Genomic DNA, 26,840 nt, shown 5'->3' with positions numbered 1-26,840 from the left:
AAATGAATACATTTGTGTTTTATTTTTCTTTTTCAATGAAAAATTCAGAATGAATCCTTTTTGCCTTATCTCCCTACTTCCTTGGTAGTTTTTTGTTGTCTTGTCACTGATCTTGATTTTTCTATTCTGGATTTCCTTCCACTAAAAAAAATTTTTAAAAAAAATTGTTTTTAAACAATTCCTCTGAAAAGCAATTGACGCTCTTAATGCTTTCTAAAGCCACTCTACAGTGGTAGAAACCAGAGGCTATCATTAGCAGAACTGGGAGTTGTTCTTTTAATTTTGAAGTTTGCTAAGTGGAATAATGAGAATATGTCTAGGGAAGCGAAGAGAGTTGTGCCTTCGATCTGATGGAGTGCTTAAGGCTTTATTGTCTCAGCATTTAATTGAAGCATTCTGGTTTTTAGCTTTGCATGTAACATCTCGCTTCTCTCCCATGTTCTGCTGCAGGATCTGGCTCTCCTAGCTTCACAAATGTGCAGACTGCGTTGTACCAGCCCCAGCCTCAACAGCCCCAGCCTCAGCCGTATGGCCAGTGCATAACTGATAACGGAGTGGTGTACTCTGTGGGTATGCAGTGGCTCAAGACACAGGGCAACCAGCAAATGCTTTGTACCTGCCTGGGCAATGGAGTCAGCTGCCAGGAAATAGGTACGAGTTTGTGTTTAGTGCCTGTTCAGTCCAATTAAATCTTTGGCAATGCCCTGCAGTTTAATTTCGAAGTAGAATCCTTTTGTACGTGTGTCAGAAATGTCTTCTGAAGGAGACATTTTGGAGGAGGGTGCAAGGAGTGAAGAAATAGTTGTTTTGGTTACTTGAAGCCTGGTTCTGTAGGGCAGAAACATTTCCCAGTGAGTTATATATAACCTGCTGAGCGAAAACGGAGCCCTTGGGGGGCAGCATTAATAACTTTATTCAAACCGAGCTGCGATAATATACGTTAGGAAAAGAATGTAAAAGAATGACACAGCTAAGTTGTCTGTTGGTATGTGTTGGCCTGGGTCCGTGGCAGTCAGTGTGGGTTCACATCAGCCAGCGACTTGGCCCAGAGGCTCTATTGCTGGTTTAGACCCCTAAGATTTGGGGATTGCTTTAAGCCAGAGTCTAATGCTGTGATTTGCTTGTTTTAAAGCTGTTACCCAAACATATGGTGGCAATTCTGATGGAGAAGCTTGTGTTCTGCCTTTCACCTACGACGGGAGGACTTTCTATTCCTGCACCACTGAAGGCCGCACGGATGGGCACCTCTGGTGCAGCACCACTTCCAACTTTGAGCAGGACAGGAGATACTCCTTCTGTACCGAGCAGAATGGTAAGTTATTCTCAGAGGATCTTCACATGCTCATGACCCTCATGCACAGACGGAAGAAGGAGCAGAGAAGGGACAGGCTGCCTGAATGCTTCCGGTAGTCTGGAGGGACTCTAGGCATGCCTCAACAGCAGGGCGGTCCTGTGAATGGAGGGCTGCCTGGGGTGAGGGCACTTTTGTGATCTTGGCATCTTTGGAGGGTGCTCAGGGTGATACAGGTGTAGCCTTTGAGTCCTGTTCTCTCTCCCCTGAGCTGACCTTAGAGCAGGAGTACCTCGTCAGGATAGAGCTTTGGCCCAAAGGATACTTAGACTTTGCCTTTGCTTGGCTGAATTGCTAGAGCAATGCCCATATTAGGCTGCGAAGAGGAGGATATCCATGGAGTACAGTTTGTGCAGTCCTCTGTCACTCCCTCCGTCCTGACTATCTAGCCAGGTTGCCATATATAGCAGTAATCTTAATGTGATTTGTGATCACTGATCAAGAGCTGGGCATGACTAATGCGGCAGCCTTCCTCTTGTCTGTGGATGGTCAGTGTTCGCTTCACAGCACAGATCTACCTGTGTGGTGGCACTTCCTGGAAAGCCCATCAGACGTCCATGGAACAGTATCCAGGCAGCTTCTCTGGGACCTGACCTTGGAGAGAATTTTTCAAATTCCCACACAAAAATACTACTTCTTACTCTGCATAGATTTTTTTTTTTTAAACTCTGTTCTACTTCAGTTGTTTTTTCTGGTAAAAGTCAAGCCTTTCTCTGCAGCGCATACAATATTCTTTCTTCTTTTAAAAAAAAAACAAACAAAACCCAAAACAGAAAACCCCACTGTCCCTGTCCACACACACCTTCTTGTTTTAGTGAGGCTTCTTGTGATGTACTGTGGGGAATGAGAAATATCAATATAGAAAAACCTCAGCAAATGCCTCCTTGTTCTCCATTATTTGTAAAGCGGAGTTGCTCAAGAGCTGAGTAGTTCAGGTAGATTACAGCCCTCTTTCCACTGCTGCTTGCAAAACATGAAGCTTCCAACCTGCAGGGAGGTTTTGACTTGTCCTGTTGTACATAACTGAATTGTAACCCTTTCCTGAGGACTAAAGCTTTACTTTAAGCCAAATGGCACAATTGGGTAATAGCCTGAGTGAGATAATACAGGTACGCTGAGAACTGTGAGTTCATTTGATGCCCTAGGCCTTGGTACAAGGGGTCTGCAAAGCCACTTCCCAAACACAGTAAGCTTTGGTTTTCCCTGTTCCTCAGGAATTCCCATGGCTGGCTCCACAACTCTTTCCAAAGCAGTGGTTGAACTGAGTTGACCTTGTGCAAGGCTTATGTTTCCAGATCTGAAATAATTAAAGCCAAAAAAAGAGGCCTGTGGATAATATACAGGGTACACGTGGGAAAAAGTAGTGCTAGTGGCTTGTTTTTCAAGCTCTTCCCTGTATGCTGAGAGAGAGTGCAGGCCTGATGTACATCTGTTTTCTTTTCACTTTCGTAGTTTTGGTCCAGACACGTGGTGGCAATTCCAATGGTGCTCTGTGTCACTTCCCTTTCCTGTACAACAACCGCAACTACACTGACTGTACTTCTGAGGGACGGAGAGACAACATGAAGTGGTGTGGAACCACTGAGAACTATGATGCTGACCAGAAATTTGGTTTCTGCCCTATGGCTGGTAAGGCTGAGAACCATAAAGGGATGATGGAATACCTATAAGTGGTTCTTTGAGCTGGAAAGTAAAGAGATGTCTGTCGTTTGTCAGTTATTGATGACTTCCAATGAGCTGCATCCCAGCCCAAAACCCTTTAAGGCATTTCTGAAGTTTTGTTTTGTCCTTTTTTTTCCCCTACTGCTCATGTCTAGCAGAGACTTAGGCAATACCAGGAGAAGGCAATTTTTGTTGTTATTCCTTTGCTACAAGCCAGTGGTGGTCACGCTTTTCAGCTGGTGCAAACTGGTGTAGATCCATTAGAGAGCATTGGACTGTAGTGCTTTATAGCAAGTGAGGTTTTTATCTTGCATCTGCCAAAGCTTCTCCCTCATGGCTCATCACTTCCTCTTGCCTGATCTGTGGTTAGGAATAAGTCTGTACTTGTAATATCAGTGTGTTACCCCAAAAACGGCAGTAATGTCAAAATCAATATTGTGGTCCATTCCTACAACCCATGCACGTCTCCATGATGTCAGGAGGGGACATGTGGGAGGGAATGTGACTACCAACTCTTTAATGAAAGGCTTTTTGTAACTAATGGCAATGTAGCATCTGAGCCCTTAAACAGCTTGTGGAACACACGGGTCTTCAAATGGCTATGTTCATATAAAGGCATGTATGTAACAAGAACTGATTCTTTCACACAGCACCCCTTGGACATTGTACAGAAGCTATTTCTAGTAGCTTTTAAAAGAAAATTAAAATGAATGAACCCCTACAAGGGATCTGCACTTAGAGAGTGTCATCACTCAGCAAAAATGCTATTCGAAATTGAGTGGGTGCCTAAAGCTGCAGATGCAGAAACCATAACACAGTATGAAGAGCATTGCAAATGGTCTAAGCCCCAAGGATCTTGTTAATTCCGGCCGCATAAAGTATTCTCTTGCTTTTTTCTCAACCAGCCCATGAAGAAATCTGCACAACCAACGATGGTGTCATGTACCGTGTTGGGGACCAGTGGGATAAACAACATGACATGGGCCATATGATGAGATGTACTTGTGTAGGAAATGGCCGCGGAGAATGGACTTGCATTGCCTATTCCCAGCTCAGAGGTACTGATTTTCATGTTGGTATCACCACTTCAGTCTAAGTGTTTGAGGGGTGGGAGAAGTTGGTTTTCTTTTCCATCATTGTGAGTTCGAGCCCAGGCTCAAGAACTATATATTATCAAGCTTTTCTTTGGAGTAGAAAGAGAATCAGAGGGACTACATGAAATTCCTGTCTTGTTAACATGCTGGAAAAGTACTATTTCAGCTTTTGCAGGCTAGCAACAGGGGCAAAACTTGATAAGCTTAATCAGGAGGTATCCCCACCTCCTTTTGTCTACATTTTGGATCAGTGCCACTGTGACTTTACAGTGAGCTCAGCACAGGCACCTCCCCCTCTCAAGAACAGACAAAACTCCAGACTAGTCTCAAGTTTGAATGCAAAGCCGTCCTGTTTTATTGTTCTGCAGTGAAATTTTCAATTCCTGTGTGCTGGATTAGCCCTTTGCTGGCTAATCTATATGAAAAGTTGGCAGGACAGCACTGAGATTACTCTTATTTATTTACTTATTTATATGAGTGGTCCAAGTGGAGAAGTGCTTAAGCAATACCAAAAAAAGAAGACTGAAAAGCACAGACATTCGATCATCCTACAGCTAGCTCACAGCATTGGCTTCATGTCTGGAAAAGGCAGGGGGGTTGCTGTCAAGCAGCCAAGAAAGGACTCTTAACACCACTGCTGAAATGGGATATAATTTATAGGGAAAGGCTCACTCAAGGGCTTTGGGAGCGTTTTTTTTAATGCGTTTACTTCAGAACAGTGAGAAATGCACTGCTAAAAGTTCTGGTCTGTGAAACTCCTTTTTCCACATACACAGCTATTTCTCTGCATTTTTTCTGGAGTTAGTGGTCTTTCTTGATGAGAGGGCATAGAGATACTTTGCTTTTTCAAAAGGCAAAGGTTATCTGAGTAGAGCTGTTTAAACACAGCAGCCAGGAAGGTCCTTAGCGCCTATAGGAGGGTCTGAGCACTGCTTGGTTTATCCTGACGCCATGCCCGTGGTGTGGGAAAGTATGATGGGGAATGAAGGCCTGGGATTAACTGAGTCACTTCCCCAAGGACGAATGGTCTGTGATTGATTCCGGAACTGAACAAGTCTCTTGGGTCCCAGTTAACAAAACAACATGCTTCTGGGGTGGTTTTCCTGTTTGTTTTGTCTTTCTGCTCTTCGCTGTGATTAGACTGGCGTTAGGAATTCTGGGCCAGATCACAGATTGCTCGCATCGCCATTGAACCTAATAGACTGATAGCATTGTACTTAAGCATGGGATCTGGTTACTGTGTTTTGAGGGAATAGTAGATTAGGAAGTACCAGTAGCATCTTGGATGTGTAATAGATTTGCTCCTGTCTTCAGATTACTGCAAAGTGTAGCAGAGATACCCGGCAGAATAACATCATGAGGATGTTTGTACCTCTTAGTGGTATCTTTATGAATTTGGATTAGCCCTTTTCTCCTTGTGAAGTTTTAATGATTTCAGACAGTACTCACCGAGGTACTCCAGTCTAGATCTTCCTAAAAGGAGGTAGTGCTATTTTAGATTTTCTTTCACATGTGGAATATGTCACAAGGAAGAACCAGGCAGTTCTGTAGTTTGAGTAATGCGTAGTACTTTGGGCTGCATCCTACAGACCTCTTTTCTGCAAGTGTTGATTATTTACACACTGCTGAGAAATGAACTCGGGAGCAGTGGTATGTATGCAGCACTAATCTGTGATGATCACAGATATCAGGAGGGCTCCTTTTTGCATGAATGGAGCTTGTCATGGTCAGTCTCTGTAAGCTGATCAAGAGGAGGGAACGATGTGCCAAGCAGAAGGATTTTGTCTTAATGCTTAGAGCTATTGCTGACAAAAGTGCCTGTGCTCTTTCTCAAACAGACCAGTGCATTGTGGACGGTATCACCTATGATGTGAACCAGACCTTCCACAAGCGTCACGATGAGGGGCACATGCTGAACTGCACATGCTTTGGCCAGGGCCGGGGGAGATGGAAATGCGATCCTGTTGGTAAGTCACCAGCTGTTCCTGCTTGCTAAACACAGACTGTGGCTGTGTAGGAACTGGTTATGGTATGGTGAAACTGGTGTGTGAATTTGGACTCAGTCTTTGCCCATTTTCTGCCCTGAATTGCACAACTGCAAAAGCAGAAGTAACACTGGCCTTGCTGGAGGGTAAGTGAAAGGGGATTCCTAGTTTTAAGGAGATAAGCTTGGGTTATCAGACGTGCCACAGAAGAAGTTGATGATGATGCAGTAGTAATGGATTGTGGCAAAATACGTCTTAAAATGTAGCAGGTTGTGGTAACAGGGCATATTAGCCCCAGGCTGGGGTGATTTGGCTGAATTCTGGTACCTGAGCTGTCAGCCTAGCAGGCAGGGCTCTTGGACTGAACGCTGATAATACGCAGCTAGGTACTGATGGTAGAATCAGTTTTCTTTCCTTTATCCTAAAGTCTTTAGGTCTCCTCACTGAACTGAGAAAGCAGCACCAACGTATATTAACTTACCTGGGACTAAAGTGATTTTTTTGGCTGCCCTTTGTTCTGGCAAAGAGAGAAAGCTCAGGATGAGAACATGTGTTAATAGCACTCTGGAGGTTAGCTAAAACCATCATGGTTCTCTGCAGGAATGAGGAGATTTCATCTCTTCTGCCTCTCCCCCCTTCCCTAGTGAACCTTGATTGGAAGATAAGACCTGGCTGTTTGGTTTGCAATTACTAAATCCAAGAGAACTTCGAACTATTGCCAAGAAAATCTATTAGAAATTACTAGTGGTTAAGTTCTGCTTTATTTACAGTAATATCTGTACAGGTTTACTGGAGGAACTTGGATTGCAAAGCTCCTGAAAATTACTACTTTGAAAGAAGGGGAGGGGGGATGATTTCAGCTATCTGTAAAGGTGCAATCGGTTTTAATTTTGTTGGCGCTCTCTAAGCAACGCTCCTTGTTGTTTGTCCAAGCAAGCATAATGCTAGTTCTCACTGAAAATTTCCATTGAGCCAGAAACACAGGCATAGGTCAGACTAGAAAGTGTACCGAAGCGCTGGTACTGTGTTGTATTTACATTAGCTAAGCTGATTTCAGGATTTGACCTGTCCTCCTTTGGTTTATACAATGGTAAATCTGGAAAGACTCTGCTGAGAATTAAGGGGTCACTTCGGACTTACAAAGTATAACTGAATTCTGCTGAAGCCAGTAGGAATTTTGCCATTGGTTTCCTTGAGAGCAGCATGGTTTAAGCTTTGGATGAGAGATGAACTCCAAATAAATCCTTTCTTGAAGGAACACCCCATTGACTTCACTGTGAAGCTTGCTAGGTGGACAGCCTGTACTTAACAGTTAACTTAAGAAATGCATCACAGCTGAATTAGCCCCCTAGTATCTAACTTAACACATGCAGTGATATATCAAGAACCTTAATTTGAGATTCAGTTTCTGGTGGCGTTTTCTCTTTATGTAACTATATTTGCAAATAAACATTGGTGTAACATTTCTTTGTGTAAAAGTCTCTTGTGACTTACACTTCTGTGTTCTGCATAGATTTTTCACTATGGTTTCAGTAACATGTAGTGGTTAACCCTCTCTTTTGTGCCTTTAGATCAGTGCCAGGATTCAGAAACCCGTACCTTTTACCAAATCGGAGATTCGTGGGAGAAGTACGTCCATGGTGTCAGATACCAATGTTATTGCTATGGTCGTGGTATTGGAGAATGGCATTGCCAGCCTCTGCAGACCTATCCTGGTAAGAAACACAACAGATAACCAACTCATAACCAACGAGGAAAGCAATCTTTCCACCCCTCACCTGTTCAGATTTCTGTACATTATTCCTTTTGGTTTCCTTTTTAAACAGAACCATTTCCCCCCCTACCTTGGCAGACACAAACAGGTGTCATGATTATAAAGAAGGGGCCAGGCTGTTAACAGCTATTCCTGAGGCCAGGGTTAGTTTAGAGAATGACTGTCAGTTCACACAACAACTTGGGGGTTTACGTTGCCTCTTGGTATTTAGCGATATCACACCTGCAACCTTCAGTTTCTATTGCTTAAAACTCTTACGTGTGTAGTCTTTCCTCTTCTGCTCACTACAGAAGCAAAATCCACCATGGAATGAAGCATTTTTCCTGATCAGTACCCTGAAGAAATTAAATATTTGAACTTTCATTTGTTCAGTCAGTTCCAGGAAATCTTTATAGGGACAGGCAATGCTTGTTTGTTGGTTTGTTCTGTTTCAGTTCCCTGAACAGAACACGATAAGGGGAACAATTCTACTTTCCCATTTAAGGTTGCAACTATCATTGTCTGAATCTGAATAAGATAAAATATTAAGGCTGTGTTGTGGCTTCCCTGTTGGGAGAAGACTATGCTCAAGTCATTGATTCCCCAACCCATCTCTGAGCATAAATGTGGAGGAACTGTGTAAAGATCGGATGCAGCAGCTTCAATGCTGAGTTGATTCTCTGCTTTTATATTAAGATAGGTTAAGAAGCATCTGTCCACTTAGTAGCTGCAATGTATTTATCCCCTAAGTGCCCTGCAAGGTAAGAAAGGGAATGTGAAGCTCATTCAGAAAGAGGGTTTTAATATAGGTGACCTTGCTGTAGAAGGGGACTAACCCCTTTGAAGTCCGTTGCAACTAAATGCTTCACATAAATAAGGCGAGTACCTCTTCTGAGATTTGCTTCACGCACATCGTATAGAAGGTCTTTGCGACAGCACCCTGTTGAACCTGACCTATACCCAGCAGCGTTGTCAATGAACCGACTGCATTTCTGTCCATGTCCATACAGCTATGAGCCAGAGACAAGGGAATAGGACACTTGGCAGACAGAACTAGGGACTACCTTTCTTTGGGGCAGCGAACTAAGGAGGGCAAGAATAGGAAGCAGGCCTTCTTTGGACTTGTTTTTCCTCTGAGTTTCTTATTGGGGCTTGCTGAGCTTCATTGACTCCTGTCAGACTGCTTAAACAAACATCTCCCTTAGCTATGTGAAATATGCACGCCTCCAGACTGGAGACCAGGGCTTTGGGCTTCTTTAGACACAAGAGTGACTGAAAACGTGTAAATAAACCAAATCTAATGTTTCTGAATGTAGGTTTGGGGTTAGATGAGCTTTGAAACTTTCTGCCTGTGGGCACAGGTTTGTTTGCCTGGAAGTCCCGTTAAATATGGAGTTGGGTATATATGTTATACAGTTGTCCAAATAAATTATAATTAGAAATGGTGGGAGTGGAGGGAGGGTGAAGGTATTTAATGGCTAAAACAAGACACTTTTCTGCAGATTCCAGGCTGCCTTTTGCTGGGATTTTCTGAGAACTAACACGAGCATAGTGCTGCTGAGTGTTCAGTGAAACCTCCCCAGCAGGGCTGGGAGGGACTGAAAGGAGAACCATGGGATCATAAAACTTTCCCTTCTCTATTAGAGGGCTTTGTGGAGAAAATACGCCTGAGCCTGATCTAGTTAAATAGATAGTCTTAAGTATTAGAGCACGGCTGAACTTGTATTTTCATGAGTTTATGGGCCTGATTTGTCTTAAGGCTTCCACAAGCCCTTCTCGTGTAGTTTGTGTGTGGAAAACATGCCTCACTGCCTGTGAGTGCTCCACAGAGTCATGAAAATTCAGTGTTTCAGATCAACTGATGAAGAAATTTAGTAAAATAGTAAAAGATTAGTGTCTTTTTGCAGGGTGTATTCAATGTCAAATCAGGAATTTGCCCTCACCATGCCATAAGATCAGACCTAGATTGGGCAGATATTTCTTATTTGTTTCCCTGCTCCCAGGGCAGAAGATATGAATTGATGAAAGCAGTTTGTTGCTGAGAAGCTCACACTCTTTGAACAATGTAACTTTGCTTTGCAGACTTTTTCTGTACTAGACAGCTCCAGTTTTCTATTTCATTGATAACTCCCAGGAAATTAACCCAAACAGCACAGGTTAAGTCCTCCCACAGAATACATTCTAATTCATCAGTTTTCTAAGGAGCAAGGAAGCATTACAGATAGAAAGACAGTATGACTTATTTCCTATGTATAGAAATAGTATTTGAGCCACACAACTTTCTTGCTTTTTGCTGACTCCACAACAAAGGCAGAAGAAAAGCATCCCCAGTATGTAAAAAATGGCAATTCTTTTTTTCAGGGTCGACTGGGCCTGTTCAGGTGATCATCACAGAGAGTACAAATCAGCCAAACTCCCACCCCATCCAGTGGAACGCTCCTGAACGATCTCACATCACCAAGTACATCTTGCGCTGGAGACCGGTGAGTGCCACATTCATCATCATTCATTCATCAGAAATACTTTATTTGGCTTTTTCTGTGTCCGAAAGAAGTGGCTGACAAGATTTCAGCAAACTTTAGTTGCTAACTCGGTGTCCTTGTCCTGTCGAGGTCAACAGTTACTCTGAGGATCAAAGACAACCAGTGCTGTATAAACACTTGATGTTTTCCTGTCCAAACTTTACTGGTCACTGTGTTCATGAAGTATCTTATTAACCAAAGCACTAGCACAGTAAGCAGACAAGTTCATATCCTTCTTCACTCCCTCATCCTAAGAAACATTGTTTTAGTACCATGTGCATATCCGGAGACAACTGAGATAGATTTTATCCTATTAATGAGGAGGTAGAAATGAGTAGGATATGAAGATATAAACAGCTAGCATAGGATTAAATAAACAGACATTTCCCATCTTCTGTAAAGTCTAAACCAAAGCTGGTTAACCACTGTTTGTTGGCTCCTTCATATTTGAGGAATGATTCGTTTTAACCAACGTAGATGAGTTGTGTTACGGTTCCCCTGAGTACAGCTTCACAAAAGACCACTTAATGATTAAGAACATTAGTACCTCGATGCTGCCTGTTATTAAGAGAACAATAAAGGCCCTGATCCAAAGCCATTAAAGGCACTCAAGTCTTTTTACTGACTTCAGTGTATCTTGGATCAAGGCCTGAATGAAATGGACTTTAAAGCACTGGAGTACAAACCTCAGAGGATGGAGCATTATTTTAGAGCTTCCCATAGAGTTCAAACGCAGGGTAGAAGGGAAGCACTTTTCTGTATATTGTTTTCAGATGATGGCTTAGAGTGTTATTGTGAAGAGTCTTCAAATATGCATTTTCCAGCCATTCTTTCATGCTTTAATGCATTTTTGATAAAGGAATGAATTTAGTGTATGTATTACAAATAACGCTCCTTTTACAGGAAAAAGTTCAAAGCTAGATTGTTTTTCAAGTTACCCCAGTAAAACTTAATCACCCAAAATGTCGTTAGCCCTGCTTCCTGGCATACCTTTCTCATCTTCTTTGACTTGCCTCTGTGCATTAGCCATTCGAATCGCACCTGTGTTTGAATATCACCATGCTTGGTAACCATGTAGCAGGTTAGGTCACTAGATACCTCTGCTTGCAGGCTAGGGAGTCTCTCGCTATTTGGGTGTCCTTTTTCTTGCAGAAAAACTCTGGAAGGCAGTGGAAGGAAGCCACCATCCCCGGCTACCAGAACTCCTATACGATCTCAGGTCTGAAGCCTGGTGTGATATATGAAGGACAGCTCATCAGCGTTCAGCGGTATGGCCACAAAGAAGTCACCCGCTTTGATTTTACCACAACCAGCACCACAGCAGTGACAAGTAAGTTGAACAGCGGGGCATCCAGAAAAACCTAATCTCCTTCACCTAAGTCTTTGTTTCATGCATCCCAGTTAACACAAAAGTAGCAATAGTTAATTAAACCGCTTTTTCTTCTCCCTTGTAGGCAACACTGTTTCAGGAGAGACAACTCTTCTTCCTCCTGTGGTTGCTACTTCAGAGTCAGTCACTGAAATCACAGCCAACAGCTTTGTTGTCTCCTGGGTTTCTGCTTCTGACACAGTTTCTGGATTCCGTGTTGAGTATGAGCTGAGCGAGGAGGGCGATGAGCCACAGTACCTTGGTGAGACAATATTTAAGTCTACTAGACCAAAGCATTGCTAAAAGTACATCGCTGTTTTCTTTGACAATCAGTATAGCTAGTGTAAATAGTGAGGATCTCGCTGTCTTTCAGTATTGATTCAATTAGGATAGCAGGACTAGCTCAGATTAAAAGCTCACTTAGTTCATTGTCCTTTCTCCATCAATGGCTGTAAGTTCATGTCCAAGGTAGAGTGTGAGAACAAGCCACGTATATAGCAATGCTCCCTCAGAATACTGTCCTGCAGAGGAAAACTCCCTGAGCCAGGGGTGGTGGATTTGTAATAACTGTGGGTAGATACATTTATTCTTTATTCTTTTCAGTTCCATGAATTTGTCCAGTCTTTTTTTCCTTTTGAAATCATGTAAATTTACTAGCTTCCACAGCATCCTGAAGTAAGCAGCAGTGCAAATGAGAAGAAAATCAAATCTATTTTCGAACCTGCCGCCTGGCTAATTTCCTTTGCTATACCTTTGTCCTTCCGTCAGAAAGGACAGAGAGAAATCTTTCCTAAATGCCCTCTCTTGCCTACTTGTCAACTCATGGATGTCTGTTCCAGTCCGCTCTGTCAGTTGTTTTGTTTGGATTGAATCTTATTCGTCTTTGATAATGTGACAACTTAGCTAAGCCTGGTTAAAGGCACTGGGCTCAGACCTAGGAATTGAATCCACTTTTCCTACATCTACTGTAGAGCCTGTGTCACCACACATAATTTCATCTTAACTTCTTTTTCCTAATTTCCTGTCTTATCAATGGTAATAGCAATATCTCACAGGGATTTGAGGTTATAGTAGCTATTTGGATATGAGTATGATAGAAGAACAACATGAGAAAAAGAACAGTAATCCTCTGACCCAATAATTCTCCCTGGACTGTTGCTCCCCTGAACTCACGGGCTTGGACATATGAGCAGAAGTGGCTTACACCGGGACTGCCAGCACTGTCACCACCTTTCTTGTCTGCACACAGGCTGCCCAGACAGCTGAGCTGTGTTGTGAAGCAGCTCCTGAGCTCATTTGTCTACAGACAGAGGTTTACAGGCAAATTGAAAGGCAATTCCCAGTTTCCCTTAAGATGCTTGTCTTCAGTCTGTCAGTAAGGAGCTGCTTCATGGGGAATTTCCTACATCTGGCATGTAGGTGGACATCTGGGGGAAGGGATGAGGGAAAGAAATATCAGCCCTCATACTGTCATTCTTCTCCACTCATGAGTCAGTCTTTCCACATAACCTATTCATGTGAAAATTTTTCCATATATTTCTGTATTGAAAATACAACAGTCAGGGTATGAAATGAATACTCAGTTAGCTGAGATGGCTAAACGCCAGCGGTGTGCGGGGGGCTGCTGCTCAAGTTGCCCTGCCATATCACACATCAAGCCTTGCTGTCCTAGATGTTGCCTGCTTGCTGAGTGTGGAGACCTGTCCCAACTCTCCACACAGCTTTTCTGATGTGCACTAAAGACACAGTGCAGAACAATTGCTGTTTTATTGCAGGAAGACTGTGATTCAGCCCAGATTAGAACAGAGGTCTCAATTATTTCGTTTGGAGAAAGCAAGAAGATAGAATTGCTAAGGCATTTTTTTCTTTCCTGCCTTCCTTAGATCTTCCAAGCACAGCCACTTCTGTCAACATCCCTGACTTGCTTCCTGGTCGCAAGTATATCGTTAATGTCTATCAGATCTCTGAAGAAGGAGAGCAGAATCTGATCCTGTCTACTTCGCAGACTACAGGTGTGTGTGGGGGGGTGTTGCTGCACTTTGAAAGCTGTTTTTATTGTTTGCTCAATAAATTTGTATTACCTCTTATCCTCACGCTTGCTGTCCTCTGTTCATTCCCTTAAACAGCTCCTGATGCACCTCCTGATCACACCGTGGAAAGTGTAGATGACACATCAATTGTGATTAGCTGGAGCAGACCACAGGCTCCAATCACAGGTTTGTCTAATTGGAGTGCACCTATTTTGCACTGTTGGTAGAATCTAAAATCTAGGTAAAAAAGAAAATAAAGTATAACTCTGGGACAGAGGGTGAGTGCATAATTCTGCCAGTCTGAAGACCAGCTGGAAAGCTGGATTTGGTAAAATAAAAACAAGCCTCATGACCTTCTCTTTGTATCTGTCACCCAGACCATCCCATAACAAGCATGAGAACTGTACAGACCCTAAATCCACATGTCAAAGCTCAGAAATATTCTAATCCAGGTCAGATTATGCTTTGTAAGACATAACGAGTGTGCAGTCTGTAGATGGGACGTGAGCAAAGGCAAGCCACGGGTTCTACTGAAGTTCAGGACTATTTTTGTGAAACCTCAGTAGGGAGATCAGTTTAGTTCTCATTTCTAGCATTCCTTGTGCTGGCTTACTGATTGTGGCTAAGGACTATATATATCCCTCTTGCATTAGGGTACAGAATTATCTACACACCCTCTGTGGAAGGCAGCAGCACAGAGCTTACCCTACCTGACACTGCAACCTCTGTAACACTCAGTGACTTGATGCCGGGTGTTCAGTACAACATCAGCATCTACGCAGTGGAAGAAAATCAGGAGAGTACTCCTATCTTCATCCAACAGGAAACCACAGGCGTCCCACGCGCAGGTAAGGGTCCGCATGTTCTGGATATCAGTCCTGAGTTTTCTGTTAGTACATAGAGCCAAATGACAATGCAGGCTCACATTGCTCTAGCTAAATGAATCCTTAAATGGACTCAATTCTGATTTTTGTCATCGTTGTTGTGGTTTTTAATTCTAAATGTCACTGGTATTGAAGTTCTATAGTAAAGTCATACTGACTTACAAATTGACACAGTCAAGCCACTAGTCTGCATTAATAGGGTTGTAATTCCTAGGGATCAGACTGCAGGCAGGTCAAAAGGTTGGTCTTGCATTGTGTCTATGGAAAAGAGAGATCAGAGTTTCCGAAGTTGTCTTAAGGGGATTCTGCTAATAGATCTTCTTAAGAGCCTGGTAAATCATTTTGCCTCAGTACTTGGCCTGCAGATGTTTAAGGTTATGTACTCGGACACCACAACACAAATCCAAATCGTTCACCTGACTTCTCCCTCTCCCTTCCAGTCCTAACCATTATTTTCCAGTGCAGTCAGTGGGGATGGGAGATTGCTCAGCATTGACTGATGTGCCAAAATAACACCATACGATCTAAACTTGAGGCATCCAGAATTTAAAAAACCACTGGTTTCAGGGTTCTTAAAGTATCCAGTTTGGCTGAATAGCCAAACCAAAAGAAAGGATAGTGAAAGAGTTGGGATCTGATGTGGTAGTGGTGGAATGTGATGGTCCTGCAAGTTGCAAGCACATGTTTGCAAATGAGAATTTACCAGGAATGAACTCAGCTCAATGATTTTATGGTTTGGCATCTGTATCTTCCAAAAATGTGCATTGGTTAACCTTAGGGCAGTATCAGTCCTAATCTGAAGAAACTTAATTTGAACATAGGAATTCAAGGGTGCAGCACTGTGGACCAACGCAGAGGAACTGGATTTTGTCTTTGACTACAGTAAGGCCAGATCAGCCCCTGTACTTGTTTAATTATAAAAGATGGATTTTAAGTTAATTACAGACGTTCAGAACACGCCATGGGTTTTGAAAACCCTCTCTTTTAATTTTAAAAGGAGTTTCTTGTTTCCAATCTCTGGAGTATTTTTTTTCCTCCCCCCAGGCTTTTGGTTCTGCATATACTTGAAGTTCTGTGGCATATTACATCTGGTCTTTCAGTTCTCTGTCTGTGACAGCAAGATACCTTCTGTGACTGAAGGCATAAAATACTTAAAACTATGTAGTGACATTTTGAATTGTAGTCTGCTTGAATATTGTCTGGGAATGTGTGTATACATGTTCACAGTGAGGTTACCATGACATTTTTAATTTTGTAAATATTCTTGAGCTATCCGTTGTTCAATCAAAATTCACTTTTTTTCTTCCATGTAAACCTATAGCTTCTCCTGCCAATTGCTAAGGACTCCCTCTAACACTGTTCTGTCGCTTTGCTTTCAGATGAAGTTCCTTCACCCAAAGATCTGCAGTTTGTGGAGGTTTCCGATATCAAGATCACCATCATGTGGACCCCACCGCAGAGCCAAGTGTCTGGCTATCGAGTGGAAGTGATCCCTGTCAATCGCCCTGGCCAACATGGCCAGAGACTTCCTATCACCAGGAGCTCTTTTGCTGAAGTTGTTGACCTGCTCCCGGGAACAACCTATCTCTTTAAAATCTTTGCTGTGAGCCATGGCAGGGAGAGCAAACCTTTGACTGGAGAGCAAACCACCAGTAAGTGTCTTTCCTTCATGCTTTTTTCAACCTTTTGAAGTGCATATTTCTCTGTCGCTTAGAGAAATATATAAACAGAGCACTTAAAGTGCAACAGTTACAGCCCAGGAGGTATCCCATAACTAAGATGACAGGGTTGGGAATTCATTCACTCAAACAATGATCTCTTCAGCAGATTTATCCTCCTCCAGGGCTTTCCAATGGGAGTTTAACTCTCATGGCAATTTCATATGGCTGGAATTCAACTTTTTTATTACTGACTGAGAATTGATGGGCCCTGCAGTTCTTTTACAGCACAGATTGCAGCCTGTGATGGTGGTTTTTTTTTTTTTTTTGAGGATACCTTAGGGCAGATTTCAGCATGACTTAGGAGCCTTGCTGAGATTGTTCTGAAAATCCCTATCTCCTTTCTGACAGCTACATACCTCTTTGGCTCTACTCTCAGCAGTAGGAGTTCTGCATGCACATGTAAGGACAGGCCTTGTCATTAAAAGGACTGCATTTCAGCTTTGCCAGGTCAGGCCTGGCTTTCCACAGGCTGTCTCACCCCCTCAGTGAAACCTGGGGAACTGGTTAGCACAGGCCTCAATGGACTGTTGACAAGAGCCATGGGGAGCATTTATTTTTCAGGAAGGGTCATGCAGGATCTCTCAGTACCCGATTGCTAATGATCTAGTGGCAGTGCAACACGTCACCAGCGTAAGGCAAGATGACAAGCAAAGTACACAGTCTGTCAGGCATTGCTTTTTGTAGAAGTGCAGAGAAGAGAGGAGCAGTGGCTGGGCAAGATGTAGGCTTTCAGATGAAAGAGGAGGAGTTTAGCATGGGTTCGAGTGGTTATCTCCATTTTTTGATCCGAGAGAAGCAGATCAGATAGAACCTGGGATGCGGTTCATTTGAACAGATCCTGTTTATTGGGCAATAGAAGGGTTAGTCGGTGTTTGTGGTGTTCTTTGACTGGGTGACGTTATTCAAAGGACCAAAATTCAGCTATGCGCATCTGCTGCTGTTCCGATACTTTTCAGTAAATGAGAGCAACTTTTGAGAATCCAGCCCAACTCTTATAAAGATGAGAGGGAAGGAAAAGAAATGGGATAATCTGTGAATATAGCCATGCTGTTTGAGAAAATACTTTTTACTTACATCCATAAAGTTATAAGCCATAAATAGGGCCTCTCCCTCTTACCATGTCCCTTGACTATGCAGGGAGAATGGGATCCTTGTCTTTGTCCTTTGACATAGATATCTGATTTGAGTGTAACGTACATGGTGTGAACACCCTCCCTCCTCTTTCAAGTGAGGCTTTCTAAAGCAAGGATGCGACTTAAGAGTTTGAACTCCCTTGGAAGCATTTAGAACAACGGCTTAGTTAGATCTGTAATTTTTGTGGTTATTTTCAGAAGCCTTGGCTAGGTGTAGAGCCCCTCTGAAAGTCCACACACAGAGGTGTACATTGGCGCATAGACATTTGATTCAGACAGCACAGGGCTAGTTACAAATGTCTGGAATCATTTTCCATAGGCTATGATCATCCGCTTAACTGCTTTGCCTAAACCACATTTCAGAAAGTATTCACATAAATTGCATCCTGTAATCGAAAGTCCTGGGAAACAGAAATCATTCAGAGTTCCCAAGGAAAACCCTGCAGCAAAAGTCTCTTCCCACGGTGTAAATGTAAAAGTCTCTTTTTGGCCTTCCGTTAAAAAGCAGTCTACAAATAAACTCTGAGTATGTGTGTGGCTTTTTAATCTTCCCCTTTTTCCTTTAGTATGGGGAGAGGAAGTGATAAAAGCCTAATAGAGCTGGCAAATTAAATTGTGCAGAAAGGAACTGACTGTAGGCTACAAATTGGAGGAAGATACAATCCTTGTCAGATGAGACTTAGCACAGATCTAAGTACCAACAAGAGATAAAGCTGACTCTCAGCCCGTGGGTTGGAGATGGGCCTAAGGAGGGTCACGCTCATCCTTTCTCATTTAGATCTCCCCCATCTTTGGAAGTGGTGGAAGAAGGAAGTCTTTACTTCCTTTTCCCTCCCTCCTCAAAAAAGGAGAAAACAATTGGGGAGAAAACAAAAAGGAAAAAAACTGCTTCCCACTGAATCACTGGGAGAGTGAAGAAAACATTAACTTCCATCACAAAAATGTTATTTACTCGGGGAGAAAAAAGCATTTGCCATCAAAAAAGAGCATTGATGGAACCTCTCCTCACCGCTCTTAAATTCAACATATAACTGAGGCCTAGAAAAGGTGGGGAAACTTGCCATGTAGACACTATTAAACTCTTCGCTGCAGCCAGTGCTACCCTGCCTGCTGTGGGGGCAAGTTGCTTAAGTGTCTTTCCCCCTTTTGAGCCTCATCTTGCCTCAGCCAAAGGTAGTGACATCTCTGCCATTCACTGGACTCCGTTGCAGTGCTGAAGAAGCTGTGTTGCTTCAGCCTCTTGTTTATGTATGTAGTTTTCAGGGTTATCAGTTTCAGCAGCTTCCCAGAGGTGGTGATAAAAAGGGGAGGAAGTCTGATAAAAGCCGTTGCATGAATCCCATGAGAGAGATGGGCATGCTTAGAATTGTTGTATAGTCAGTTCCACGATGTGATTATTTTTAAGTAGATCTAGGAACTGGTTTTCTGCAGAAAGTCGCTGACTGTTATTTATTTTTACATTAAAATGATAAAGTGGGGGTGTTTTGTTTTGGGAAGGGATTTTGAGAGGTCAAGGAGTAGGGCTGGGCAAAGATTTAAAAGAATAAATCTTTTTAACGAAAAAGGGCTAAAGTTAGGTTTCCGTGCTTATGCTGACAAGTCTAAACTGAGCTGATTTTTAAAAAATGCTCAGCATTCATGAGAAACTATTGAAATTCCTGTGTGCGGTTGGGTTCATCTGTCTTGCCTCAGCCATTAGCCTGACTTCCCCATGGGATGGCACATATGGCAGCGACCCAAATCGGCGCAGCCCAGAATGTGCAGGTCTGCCTGGCCCAGCATATTATCGGATGGCACTGAGGCATGGATATAGTTATTTCACTTCTATTTCCAGCTCTCTTATAGTCCCCACCTTCTCTTTTCTATACTGTTACACTTGTGCCCTAAGTGGGAAATACAGGCTCAACAACCTCATTGTACATCCATGCGTTTTGCATGGTAATGGACGCGCTTTGGAAGTAGGGGTGCAGTAGAGATTCAGCTGGAATATTGAGGCATGTTATGCTTTTTGTTCCCCAGAGCTCGATGCTCCCACCAACCTGAGATTTCTCAATACCACGGAGCATTCAGTGTTAGTGTTGTGGATGCGGCCCCGTGCTGTGATCACAGGATACCGGCTGACTGCAGGTCCCACAAGGGGAGGTCAACCGAGGACCTACAATGTAGGACCTTCTGCCACCAAGTACCTTCTCAGGAACTTGCAGCCTGGCACTGAGTACACCGTGTACCTTGTGGCAGTTAAAGACGACTTGCAAAGTGCCAGAGAGACTGGAGTCTTCACAACTTGTAAGTATAATAGGCCCATGTTCCTCTTCCCTAACGCCCTGGCCTTTCTTCAAAACTTGTGCTGAAAGTGGCTATTGTGAATTGGTTTACAGAAGAAGCCTTTTGAAGTAGCATTCCAGCAGAACAGCTTGGGAAATATTCCTTGTTCTTCTTTCTGAACTATTTGGCAGGAAAAAGAGAGTTATTTGCATCAAAAAGCTTTTAGTAAAATATATTTCAGCTTTTGGTGGTTAAAAACAAAAGGGAAAACTTACTACTGGTACCTCAGTTTTTGTTTAACTGAATGAAAAAGCAATTTAATTTTACTTGATCTTTCCAGTTGTTTGGTTTTGGCATGACAAATCAAGGAAAGCAAACAGCTTCCTTAAAATGGGAAACAAATAATTAGTCTGTCATTTGTATAAAGCTGAAGGCAGTAATTTGTCAAGCCCAACCATACCATCTAAGGCAGCTCAACTGCTGAAACTGACACAAACATTGCATTCTATGCTTGGTTTTGTTTTGTTTTTTGTTTTTTTTTTTTTAATTTCAGTCATCTGTGCTTGTGCTGCTGGCTTGGAAGAAATATTAAGCAAATTTTGGGAGGAAAGGGAGTTCTGTAAGAACCCACACATACTTCTAGAAAGAACAAATAGATTCACTGTTTAAATAATGATGAAGCAGTCATATAAACTAGCAAAACTCAAAGCCATCCGAGCCCAGAACCACATCCTCTTTTCAAAAGAGAGTGTGGTTTCTTTTAGTACAATGTGAAATTAAAATAAGGGTTCAAACTTTTAATCACAGTAACACTGTTGACCTTGGCAAGGTGCTTTTTGCTGACAGCCAGCCTTATCTATAAATATTTCTCAGTTAGGATATGACTGGATATCTTAGATGAATATTGCCTTCAAATTCTGGCTTATCTGAATGAAACCAGTCCAGTTTAAGACTATAGATTAATAAACCAAGTCTCTTCATTAACAACGAGGTCAATTCAGATTAAACTCAGTGGAGTTATTTGGACTGATTCTGGGGTACAAAGGCTTTGGCTTCTGTGTGATGCTCCTGACAGATATCAATGAGACCACAGATTCCTCAGATTGACTTTGAGCTCCCTTTAACTCTGCTGACTTCAAAAGAGTTGAAGATGTTGGTGAGGGATGAGATGGTCCTAGCTGGGACAGCTGGATGACAGCAAGGGTGTAGTGTTCTGCTGATTGAATGGCATATGGTGGGTGAAGGAAAAAAAGCTGCTTTTTGAGGAGCCCTTTGGGTATCATGCCAAAAACAATATTCCCCAAATTATTCCCCAAATTCTTGGGGTTGGATGCATGGAGGACTTACAAGGCCCAGTTCAATATTTTCGTTTTCCTCAGGAACAACAAAAACACTGGCTATGATTAGACCACTTGCATAGTGTGTCTGTCAAGCCCAGCAGCAGGCAGAAGTCATCTGTCAGATCCCTCCCAAATCACTGGATTTTCGAAAGTAATATAGTTCAGTGTCTTACTACATACCTCTTGCTATTTGGACGCTATAGGTCTGGTTTTCTAACTGTTTGGTGGCGTCACAGCAGCTAGACTTCAACTGTGTCAATTCACTTCACAGATCAGCCTGTTGGCTCTGTTCCTCCTTTTAACACAGAAGTGACTGAGACTTCTATTGTCATCACCTGGACACCTGCCCCAAGGATTGGTTTCAAGGTAGGGGAATCTGAAGTCCCATGTTTCTTTTTCCTCTTGTGTCATTGTGAAAGGGAGGACAGATTAAAGCTGTTTACTATGGGCTGCAGTGAAGATAGTAGCACAAAGGAAAGATGTGCAAAAGACGTGCTGCTTACAGCGGGCAGGTCTAAGTCACAGAGATCAATGCAATCATGTCCTCTGGGCTTCAGGTGAAGTTAATCAGTGGGACATCTAAAACACAAGTTATAGGATTAATGGTGGCATTCAGCATAAGGGCCCGTGATACTCATGTTGGATGATAAGTCAGGATGCTGGTAGTCAGCTGGGGTAGGAGTATTTGAGACTGAAAATCAAACTTTGCTGCTTCTCTGCAGCTGGGTGTGCGCCCAAGCCAAGGTGGAGAGGCTCCTCGGGAGGTCATCTCTGATTCTGGCAGCATCGTGATATCTGGCCTGACCCCTGGAGTGGAGTACACCTACAGCCTCACAGTCCTGATGGACGGCCAGGAGAGAGAGACTCCGATCATCAGGAGAGTGACTACACGTACGACACATTTGCTTTTCCACAATTATTCCTGCTTCCACTTGCTTCCTCTGTGCTCCCCAGATCGATGGCTGTCTTCTGGGAGTCAGTTCTGGTCTTTTCCTCCTGTCGTGTCTGGAAGGTGTTTTTCTTTTTGATGCATAGGCAACAGTAGCACTAGCTCATGCAATGCAGGGTCACAACTTCAGGAGACTATTTTTAGCTAATTCTGAAGGGTGAGGATATAATGTGGGGAGAAGGGATGCTGAGGGAGCTAGCATGGTTCTTAGTGCCATAAATGACCCATTTGTCTGAACGCTTGCAGCGTTGTCTCCGCCGACCAACCTGCGCCTGGAGCCCAATCCTGATACTGGAATCCTGGTAGTCTCTTGGGATAGAAGCACAACTCCAGGTAACTATGGGAACTCATACTATGCTCAAAGCTCCTGTTGTATCAGAATGCTAACGTTTGTTCTGGGGTGCCTTGCAGTTCATTAAGGAGACTTTGATAGGAAGCTTGCTGTTGAGTCATTTAAGGAAAAATGTACATATTTCTAGATATAGAATATATATCTAGAATATTCTATATCTATAGAAATATATTCAAGGATATAATTCACAGTTAAGTATGGGTTGCCATAGGAGTCTTCATGATTTACATTCCATGTAAAATGCTATTTTGGAGTACGAATATGTTTAAATATTTTAGCTGGTTTAGGTATTTGAAGGATTTCTTCAAATATCCCCAGTGGTTTAAAAAAAGTTCAAGGGAAGGAAAGCAAAATGGACCAAAAAGATTGCTGGCCGTGAAGAATGAGTTCATGTCATTGAGAGTAAGCATAGAAGATAGGAAGGTGTTCAAGATGAACTCTTCAACGATAGCTGATGGGAGCTGTACAATTGACTTCTGTAAAACAAAGATTGAAAGGTTTTGAAAACCCCACTCTCAGTCAGTAGATGTATCTTTTCTTGACGTCATGAGATTTTCAGTTTGGTAACGTCTCAAAGGGAACTGAAATTATGCTGTGAGCGGGGCAGGGCTACCTCCTGGGAAGCTCGTTTTGGAATGCTTGACAAAGCAACCTCTTCTCTGCTGGGCTCAGAGTGGCAAAATCACTTGTAAAATGTAATGTGCTTGCTTCAGTTGTTTATACTGAGGTCTGATGTAAATCAATACAGCATGACATCACTGCATACTGGTATATCTGTATTTCAGGCATCAGTGGGTACCGAGTGACCACTGCTCCTACCAATGGGCAGCAGGGCTCTACCTTGGAGGAAGTAGTAGGTGCAGATCAGACCACTTGCACCTTTGAAAACCTAAACCCTGGTGTGGAGTACAACGTCAGCGTTTACTCAGTCAAGGACGACCAGGAGAGTATCCCCATCTCTGAAACCATCACACAAGGTAATGAAAGAATGAGCAGCAGTGTTAGCTACTTAAAGTCAAATTGCTGAGCCCGAGAGCTCTACATTGCAAAACTCCTGTTAGTCTGATGGCAGAGGGCTTAGACTTAGAAGCAGAATAGCCGTGTGCCAGCGTGTGGCAGAGCAGTTTTTATACCTGTGTACTTCTCTGCATGGGCAGCCTACATTGTCTGTCAACGGGGTGGTGGTAAAGAGATAGATCTGTTGTATCAGTACACTGAGCTGAAGAGCAATGGAGATTTAACTTGGCCCGGCATCTGGAGCACAGCTGGTGGGAATGGGAAGTAGGTGAAGAGAGGTATGAGTGGGAAGCGAGCACAGGAGAAACTTTGGCAACCATAGTGGCAGAAGATCACTTCAGCACAATGGAGGGGAAAGCCAAGATTGAAAGGAACATCACTGTAGCACTTCTGGGACACAAAATGGTGTGTGCCACCTCACATTACATGCTGAGATGACTGCAGAAACTACCTTTGTAGCCACAGTAGCAAAATTAATATGCATCTCCCCAAATGGTTTCATTTCATTTGCCTTTGTGAGGGCTTTGTTTGTTTTGTTTTTGTTTCTGCTCAGCCCTGAAATGATGCCAGCTACTGTGTTTGCTTGCTCTTATAACACTGCTTTAAAATTTCCATGCTTCACTGAAGTGCTGTATGCTCCCTGAGAGTGAACTAATACTGTGATTAAAGCAGTAATAGCTTTAGCCCTTTACCATCTTCCGGTGGGGGAAAGCTAAGAATGTATGTCTCTGGCTTTTTGCACTCTTTAAAGGTGATATGGTACATGCATTCCATGTGGATAAACAATGATTTTACAGAAAACTGGCATTTTTTTGCATCTATTCTGTAAAATAAGTCTTTTCCTAGAAAGACATTAAAATAGAACATAACCAGTTATTAAAGCCAGTCTTTTGCAATATTACTGTCCCATAATTCCTTTTCAAGCTAACTTGTAATGATCCAACAGAATGGATACAGAGTCCTGCATCTTTGACTCACCTGCTGGTGTCTGATCCTGAGGGAGGAAGATCCATTAGCTCCCACTGATTTCAGGATCAGCCTGCTAAAGTTACATAGCCAAATCTTGTGGCTTAAATCAATACCAACCTATTGACTTGAGCAGCTGAGGGTTTGGCCATTGTCAATTAAAGATGCATCTAACATTCCCCAACCCTTGCCCAATTCTGTTGTTCCTAACATATAGGAGAAGAACAACTTTGCTGTAGGAATAATATCCATAGGGAAAACAGTCACAGCTGTGCTTGTTTGCCATACAGAAACTTAGGCAATATCTGGAAGATTATCTTTATTCAGTGGCTCAGTTCTGAGATTTTTGAACAATTTAGCCAATAAATCAAGTCAGCTTCTTGGCCACATCATGTGCTGGGCATAACCTCTGAATATGGGGACATTGTCGCTCTTACAGAATGCTTATCATCTAACGGTCATTTTTAACTGTTTGCCATCTTTCCAAGGAAGTGTTTTATTACTCACTGTTCCATATCATCTGTTTTTAGCACATATATTGCAGCAGTTAGTGGTAAGTAGAACTTGAGGAATTCTGGGCCAGATCCTCAAGCCGTTACAGGGATTTGAGACTTTTTTCCAAGTCCAGTGTAAATAGTTCAGAGAGTGGATGATCTACACTGAAGCTTTGTGATGGTTCTCACCAGCTGAGGGTGTAGGCTGATTTAGCCCCCTCAAACGGATTGATATTTTTATGATCCCAATGATAAAAGTTAGACTTACCATTGGAACAAGACAAAAATTCTAGAGGGTCAGTCAACTAATATTTCAGAGGCGTAGTTTTATTTATACGTTAATAGACTTTGATCTTTTGTTTTCTACCTGGAAAAAAAAAAATTGGTATGTTTTTTCTGTTTCTGTTTTCATCAGAAAATGATGGGTCTTTATGGGTCATCATTGCTCAAAGTAAATTTGTTGCAAGTTAAGTGCCTCTTGTAGACTTTCTTGAAAATTGTATGTCTGATGTGGAAGTGCATTGTCTCAGGGGATCGGGGTTTTGGCTTCTGTCTACCTGGGGAGGCAGCTGGAGACTGCATTGAAGGGTACAATATAAAAAGAAAAAAAAAAAAAAAAAAAACAAACTGAAAAACAAACCACCAAAAAAAACTGCTTTTCCCCCAAACCCCAAGAGAAATTCTGCATATCACCGCAATTGCTTCTAAAGTTCTGTCGATGTTAATAGTGATGAACACTGCTTTTTTCTCCCTTGTCTTTCTTTTGCCTCTGTATGTCTTTGCCTTTCCCGTTTGCTCTTTAACTCATTAGAGGTGCCCCAACTCACTGACCTAAGCTTTGTTGACATAACTGACTCAAGCATCGGCCTGAGGTGGACCCCGTTAAATGCCTCCACCATTATTGGTTACCGCATCACAGTAGTTGCGGGAGGAGAAAGTGTCCCTATTTTTGAAGATTTTGTGGACTCCTCAGTAGGATACTACACAGTCACAGGCTTGGAGCCGGGCATTGATTACGACATCAGTGTAATCACGCTCATTAATGGCGGAGAGAGCGCCCCTACCACTCTGACACAGCAAACGGGTGAATTTTGAAAACTTCTGTGTTTTGTGACATGAACGGTGTTTCATGCTGTCACTGGCTGTCAGGATGACGGGGCTTTGTCCAAAGAGGAATCGAGCTGCTCACTGGGGGAAAGCCAGACAGACGCAGCTCGCTCCTTTCTCTAAATGGCAGCTGGGGATGGATACGCGCTGCTCAGTTTTCTAATTTGAGGCATTTTAATACTGTGGCTGCAGACTTGCCAGACTTATTTACCTTCTGCTATTCAGATTTCCGGGATCCAGCTGGAATCAAGAGCCTGAAACATGAGCTGTATGTTCACCAGACTTTTAAGCTGTGATTCCCCAAAATAAGAGTGCAGAAGGGTGGAGCAGTTCAGCAGACACCCTCCAGCCTTGATAACTCTTTGAGCTTCCAGCAGTCTGTTTCAGTGGTGGCCCCACTCTTTCTGCAATGCCCCAAAGGATGCAGATGAAACACCACTCCCTGAGTACATGCCATTGACAGCCATGCCACACCGTCAAGGGTCTCTATAGTGCATGAGCAGAAGGCGAGCTGAAAACTGGTTCTTGCATGAAATCCTATTGTGTTTGAAAATCCTGAGGCTGTAAATCCTTCGACACGAGTAGAAGTAGAGTCATAGGAAATTAGTGACATACCCTCTCCTCTCCTGTGTGTGCATGTATGAATTCTAGATGAGATTACTTTTCCATCTGTAAACTGCTGTATGGCAACTTTAAACCTCTCTTGGCTCCGCATCCGTAATATGAAATCCAGCTGCAAGAAGCACGTTACTGAAACTTGCTACCTTGTTTTCAAATTAGCCCCACAGGGTATATTTAAAGTATCAGGAATTGCCAAGAGGTTAAAGGAGCCTGACAGTAGTAGAG

The 26,840-nt window shown here is 42.8% G+C and overlaps 1 protein-coding gene across 4 annotated transcripts in view; it reads left to right on the top strand.

Moving 5' to 3' along the window:
• Positions 1-26,840, top strand: part of FN1 (fibronectin 1) — a 55,557-nt gene that overhangs the window by 8,193 nt on the left and 20,524 nt on the right. For 3 of the 4 annotated variants that reach the window (XM_075153742.1, XM_075153743.1, XM_075153741.1), the window contains exons 7-24: positions 451-651; positions 1,133-1,312; positions 2,804-2,980; positions 3,919-4,071; positions 5,946-6,074; positions 7,664-7,807; positions 10,207-10,328; positions 11,520-11,697; positions 11,822-11,998; positions 13,620-13,748; positions 13,863-13,952; positions 14,420-14,614; positions 16,030-16,302; positions 19,524-19,790; positions 21,381-21,475; positions 21,832-22,000; positions 22,305-22,391; positions 23,196-23,387. In XM_075153742.1, the coding sequence (XP_075009843.1) occupies positions 451-651; positions 1,133-1,312; positions 2,804-2,980; positions 3,919-4,071; positions 5,946-6,074; positions 7,664-7,807; positions 10,207-10,328; positions 11,520-11,697; positions 11,822-11,998; positions 13,620-13,748; positions 13,863-13,952; positions 14,420-14,614; positions 16,030-16,302; positions 19,524-19,790; positions 21,381-21,475; positions 21,832-22,000; positions 22,305-22,391; positions 23,196-23,387 (2,958 nt within the window). Of the gene's footprint in view, positions 1-450; positions 652-1,132; positions 1,313-2,803; positions 2,981-3,918; positions 4,072-5,945; positions 6,075-7,663; positions 7,808-10,206; positions 10,329-11,519; positions 11,698-11,821; positions 11,999-13,619; positions 13,749-13,862; positions 13,953-14,419; positions 14,615-16,029; positions 16,303-19,523; positions 19,791-21,380; positions 21,476-21,831; positions 22,001-22,304; positions 22,392-23,195; positions 23,388-25,698; positions 25,972-26,840 lie in introns of all 4 variants that reach the window. The other variant, XM_075153744.1, reaches the window with a different exon arrangement.

This window comes from Calonectris borealis, chromosome 6 (genome assembly GCF_964195595.1).
Source record: "Calonectris borealis chromosome 6, bCalBor7.hap1.2, whole genome shotgun sequence".
In the NCBI taxonomy this organism is placed as follows: Eukaryota; Metazoa; Chordata; class Aves; order Procellariiformes; family Procellariidae; genus Calonectris; species Calonectris borealis.
Note: the sequence above shows the minus strand (reverse complement) of the source record. Positions and strands in the feature narration are given on the sequence as shown.